The following is a 5814-nucleotide window of genomic DNA, read 5'->3' on the forward strand; positions in this document are numbered from 1 at the left end:
TCCATGAAACTTCTTACAACGCCGCTTCTGCCGCTTCTTTGGAAGCTGCGTTTTGCTCTGCAGAGGATGGGGGCAAATCTGGGAGCATCTGCCTGCTCCCTGTCCAGGGCACAAGCGTGAGAGCTGCAGGAGGTGGCGGAGGGGACCCCTGGCTCCCAGGGTGGTGGAGGCAGCTTTTGGGGGGTAGAGGCATGAGAGGACCCTGCTGTATCCAGGGGATGTGCTTGGAGAACCCTAAATTCCACAGCCTAAAATGGTAGCTCAAAGGTATTGGCGTGGCTGCTCACCTGAGGGGCTGTTCCAGCCACTTTCTTTCTCCTAAACACCAGGATTTTCACATTATTTAAAACCAGACACCTCCACGGTGGCTCTGTGGCTGCAGAGGTCGGCACCGAGCCTGTGTAGCCTCAGGACTCTGCCCAGGCAGTTTACCCAGACACATCTCAGCTGCTTTTTGCTGTGTTTTTCTGGAACTTGCACAGCCACATCCATGGAAAGGCTTTTTTGACCTATGTGGATGAATGAGATTTCTTTCCCAGCTTTTAAGGTGTGGTGTGAGCCAGATGTGTCCTCTCTGGACACTGTTTTCCTGAGCGTGTCCCTGCACATCTTTCTCCTACAAGGCTGGTGGGTGATGGGGAGGTACAAGGACCCTGCAATTAAAGCAACAAGGAGAACAAAGGAAAAACCAGATGCTTCTTTGAAGCACACGCAAGTGCAGGGTTGTGGTTTTACAGCCCAAATACCATTGCTCTTCTTTCAGGGCAGACAGGCAAGCTGATGTACGTGATGCACAACTCCGAATATCCCCTCAGCTGCTTCGCTCTCTTTGAGAACGGTCCCTGCCTCATAGCAGATGCCAACTTTGACGTCCTCATGGTGAAGTTGAAAGGCTTCTTCCAGAACGCCAAGGCCAACAAGATAGAGAGCAGGGGCACCCGCTACCAGTACTGTGACTTCTTGGTGAAGGTGGGCACGGTTACAATGGGGCCCAGTGCGCGTGGGATATCTGTGGAGGTAAGAATCGGCTTTAAGGGGGTGAAATGCAGCTACAGACAGGGAAATCCCTTGTTGGAGGCGAGACAAAAGATCCCCTGTCCCTTTTCTGTCTCAGTTGTGTTGTTTGCTGCTGGTAGTTTGTCCCAGATGCGTTCATGTATGCGGCAGGCAGGGTATTTATCTCCTCCTCACTACCAGGTTTAATGCAGCAGGTATTCGTATTCTGGGGCTCAGCTGCAGCTACAGAAAAGCCTGTCGTTGAAGTGTCAATAAACAAAACCCTGAAGGGATGCCATCAAAGTAAAAAGCTGCTTAAAGTCCTGATGCACACCACCAGTAGCACACTTCAGGTTAATCAGCGTACCGAGGGGGACTAAATAACCTCTTCAGCTGCTGATTCAGCGCTGATTTGGGTTTTGCTTGCTTTCTCCATCTGGAGCAGACGCAGCCCTGGGAGAGCAGGGCCCTCCCGCCCCAGGTTGTGCTCAGGCGGTGCAGAGGTGGTTTTCTCCTCACCAGAGAGCTTTTGGCAGGCGCCGGTCAGAGCTTGTGCTTTCTCTGAACACACAGACCCCGTTATCTGATGTACAATTAATCCACTGCACCCACTCAGGCAGGTGTTCCTAGTCAGCAGGGCTGGGGATTGAGAAACGCCTTATTTCTTCACTGCTCTAAACACAGATGTTGTAGCGTCAGCGTTGCTGTTGAGCTGGGGTTAAACAGAAGCTTGTTTTACCCTAAACTTGAGCTCGGGTCTAGGTCTGCCAGGCAGTCTGACTGCTTCTGATTTAGTTCAGTGGTTTTTCCAGGGTTTGCATCTACTCCTGATTTGGGACCAGAACTCATATTTAGTAAAATGCTTCAAGTCCTTCAATCTCAAGGCTTTTTCCACTACACCCCTGCAAGATGACACAGCCCTGCAAGTCAGTGACCTACCAGCATGTGGGAGTAAAGTTTGGGTTTGGATGGGGTGGTGTTTGAACCAATGTCCCAGGACCTCCACTATTGGGTGTTTTAAAAAAGCAATGCCTTTACAGGGTACATTTTACCTCGCCTTCCCTTTTGAAGGGATCGCTTGCATGGTCTGTTCGTTTATACTTGTCCATCCTTGTCATCACAGAATCCCAGACCGTTAGGGGTTGGAAGGGACCTCCAAAGCTCATCCAGTCCAATCCCCCTGCCGGAGTAGGAACACCCAGATGAGGTTACACAGGAAGGCGTCCAGGCGGGTTTTGAATGTCTGCAGAGAAGGAGACTCCACAACCTCTCTGGGCAGCCTGGGCCAGTGCTCTGTCACCCTCACTGAGAAGAAGTTTCTTCTCCAATTGAAGTGGAACCTCCTGTGTTCCAGTTTGTGTCCGTTACCCCTTGTCCTATCATTGTTTGTCACCGAGAAGAGCCTGGCTCCATCCTCGTGACACTCACCCTTTAAATATTTATAAACATGAATGAGGTCTCCCCTCAGTCTCCTCTTCTGCAAACTAAAGAGCCCCAGCTCCCTCAGCCGCTCCTCATATGCTAAATATTCTCAGACATTGTAATGAAAAGCGTTCTCTAGCGAGGCAGAGAAGCAAAGCGCGTTGCCTCCTGCGTGGCTGTCGCCCCCGTGGTGCTTCAGGGCCGTGGTTTGTGTTGGCAGGTGGAGTACTGCCCCTGCGTGATAGCCAACGACTGCTGGAACCTGCTCATGGAGTTCATGCAGAGCTTCATGGGGAGCCACACTCCCGGCATCCCGTCCGTGTTCAGCACCAAGCACGACAGCGTCTACAGCCCCGCGGACACCATGGCTCAGTACATGGAGCTGTTCAACAAGATCCGCAAGCAGCAGCAGGTGCCCGTCGCGGGGATCCGATGAAAGGGCTCCTGGGAGCCCCGTCTGGAGCAGCTGCATCCTCCGTTCTGCCTGCCGGTGTGGATCAGGAGTCCCTCCAGAAAGCAGCATGGAGGCAGCCCAAGGGTTGTTTTTTTGTTCTTCTCAGTCTTTTTCCCCTGTTTCAAAGGTTTTGAGCGCTGTGCGTATTTCTCCTTGTCCTCCTTCATGTTTTTGGGCGTATCTGGAATCGGGCTCGTGGTTCTGATGGTTCTCGGCACAGCGCTTCATGCAGGGAGTTGATGCTCATCAGCAGGAGAGAAAAGGAGAAATTCCAGCCAGATGCATGCAAGGGCAGAGTTTCCTTGACTGCAAACAGCTACGTGAGAGACTTTTTTAATATACATATTTTTTTTTAGATACCCATGTGAAAGTATCTTGTTATTCTTCATCAAAATAAAAAGCCGTATTTTGGAAGGAGACGGAGTCTTTCTGCACAGCAAGCGTTGCGCTGGTTTCTATTGTGTGTTTACAGCTTTTGAAGTTTTCCGTTGCGTGGAGACCGTTCTTCAGCAGAGTTTTACCTTTGATTCGGTTCAAGAGCTTTATACCCCTGAAGCAAACTAATTTCCCTGTGGCAAAAGCTACAGGAATTCTCGCATTCCTATTATGGGTCCGTTCTTAGCTTACCTTCATCTTTCAGATCTGATGGGAGTATTAAAATCTCCTGTCTGTGAGGTGATACTGATGAAACCTCGTGATAAATAAATAAATAAGCCTGGCAGGAGCCCTCTCATGCACTGAAAGAGAATTTCAACTGCTTTATCTCATTGTTTGAAAGGTAGGCAGTAAACGTCCTACCCCTGCACACCACTTCTCATTTGAGAAATCCTGGTGACTTCAGCAGATTTAATAGAAAAAGGAAGGTTTTGGGGAATGAGAGACAAAAATTTATTGTAAGATGTAACAATTTGATATCACTTGAATATTTTTTTAGTAGTGATTTATTTTTACAGCAGGAAAACGAGGGAAATCAGATCCCTTTCGAGCTATGTGTCCCCTTAGTTCTACTTGTTCAGTATCTGTCTGGTTTGTAGCTGACATTTCTCACTCCTCCTCCTTGTTCTACCTGTGCTTGGTCTCAGAATACGCAGAAACGCCCTCATTCAGGCACCAACCTTTGCTCCGAGCTTCCTTCGTGGTTCCTGGCTGCGTGTAGCGGGGTTCCAGCTCTGCAGTTGTGTCCTGGACAGAAAGGGAAGGATGGGTTTAGGGAGGGAGATTTCTTCACGAGGAAACCATCGTCATTCTCACAAGCAGAGTACATCTTGCTCATAGAAAATACTGCTTCCTTGCCAATGCGTGGGTCTTGAAGAGTCAGCAAGCAGAGTATGTCTTGCTCATAGAAAATATTGTTTCCTTGCCAATGCGTGGGTCTTGAAGAGTCAGGAGAGCAAGAAAACAGAATTGGTTTCTGCTAACTGGATTTCTCCTGCTGCAGCAGTGGGGAGAAAAGCAGTAGTTTTGTTACTTGATTTGCTGGCTGGTGGAGAAGTGGTTATTTAGGTGTGACTTCTTTGTGATCATCATTTGTACCTGTAAACCTAATTAACTGTTAGAGTGCCTAGAGCTTTTGGAGCTTTTAGCGTTTAATACATTTAATAAGCACTGGGTCCAGAAAGATCTGGTTAATGAGCCATAATGAATGGCATAATGTACCATAAGTGCGTCAGGAATTCCAACATGCTGAATATACTGACTCTTTGCAACTCTTAGCTCAAGTCTGTGACACATGCTCTGACTTCAGAGGGACTATTAATTTTCAGTGATGAAAATTCAGTGAGAATCTGACCCCCTGTCATTCCACCTAGTTAAGTGTGGCTGGGAAAACTTAGGAAAACAAACTGTAGTCTTTGTAGGGTTGGTTATTTCTGTCCTGTTTCCCATTTTAAGTCTTAAGGTTAAAAAAAAAAAATACCTTTTAGTGATCAGATTCGTCATGGTAAACGTTGCTAATGCTTTATTAATTCCCGAAAGATGCTTTCTGTAACCAGAGATGTCAAAACTCTGGTCACATGTCTTAAAATGCGCGCTGGGCTCTCTGGGGACTTCTGTGCTCTTATTAATACATTGTACTGTTCCTGGAGTAATAAACCGGGACCCCTTGAGCTACATCCTGCCTTCAATTACACCATTACAGCCGCTGACGTCAGGCGGTTTCCACGGGTGTAAGCACGGGTAGGATTTAGCCCTTTATGTCTTAGCAAAAACGTCTGTTGCTGTAACTGCACTGCGTGGATGTGGGGATCGGCTGCCCCACATGAAGGGGCTGCTTTTGCTCTGGGCCTTTTTACTTCCTTGATGGACAAAATGAATGTTTTCCAATCTTATTAGCTGGACTAATCCTCCTTGTTCTGGCCCCCCAGCATCAGCGTGGCAGGTTAACGTGGCTTCGAATGTGCTAGCCTGCATCTTAACAAGTCTTCAGGGGGCATTCAGTTGTGTTACGTTAATGGATTGAGCCCGTGTAATTGAAAACCACCCTAATTTTGCCTGTCAAGGCATGGTCTGGAAGGTTTTCCTGTTGCTCCCCAGTGTTTTCTCAGTGAATGCAAGATCTGGAGGGAGAAGTGGCCAAGCTGTAGGCCTGTACAACCATGGAGCCTTTTTTCTGCTTCTGCACCTTTTGGACATCACTGGCAGTCTTGTTGCTTTCCGTGAGTTGAAGCCTGACCTAGAGGGGACTGGGGACCTTGGGGACGTGGGTCTTACCGTTGCATTGTTGTAGCTTTCCCCCTCCTAGCTCTGAAGTAGAGGCTGGGTGACGTTACCAGGGTCACCAGAGTTTCAGTGGTAGAGAGAGAGTCCAAGTCTCGCTGCCACCCTGGGGATACTGTGGGCTTTTGTTCTGCTCTGTGCGGTGGCATTTTTTATGAGGAAGTATGTACATAGCAGCTGCACCCTGCTAAGCTTTACAAAAAGAGTAAGGACATAAGGGCCTCGTT

At 48.4% G+C, this 5814-nt stretch overlaps 1 protein-coding gene across 1 annotated transcript; it reads left to right on the forward strand.

Moving 5' to 3' along the window:
• Nucleotides 1–737: 737 nt before the first annotated feature.
• Nucleotides 738–3037, forward strand: MED20 (mediator complex subunit 20; the record flags this gene model as incomplete). The annotated part of the gene is made up of 2 exons (XM_010182600.1): nt 738–1017; nt 2639–3037. Coding segments are annotated over 2 exons (496 nt in total), but the record flags the coding sequence as incomplete, so codon positions are not given.
• Between the last annotated feature and the right edge of the window lie 2777 nt (nt 3038–5814).

Source organism: Mesitornis unicolor, unplaced genomic scaffold, assembly GCF_000695765.1.
Source record: "Mesitornis unicolor isolate BGI_N332 unplaced genomic scaffold, ASM69576v1 scaffold46424, whole genome shotgun sequence".
NCBI classification, from domain to species: domain Eukaryota; kingdom Metazoa; phylum Chordata; class Aves; order Mesitornithiformes; family Mesitornithidae; genus Mesitornis; species Mesitornis unicolor.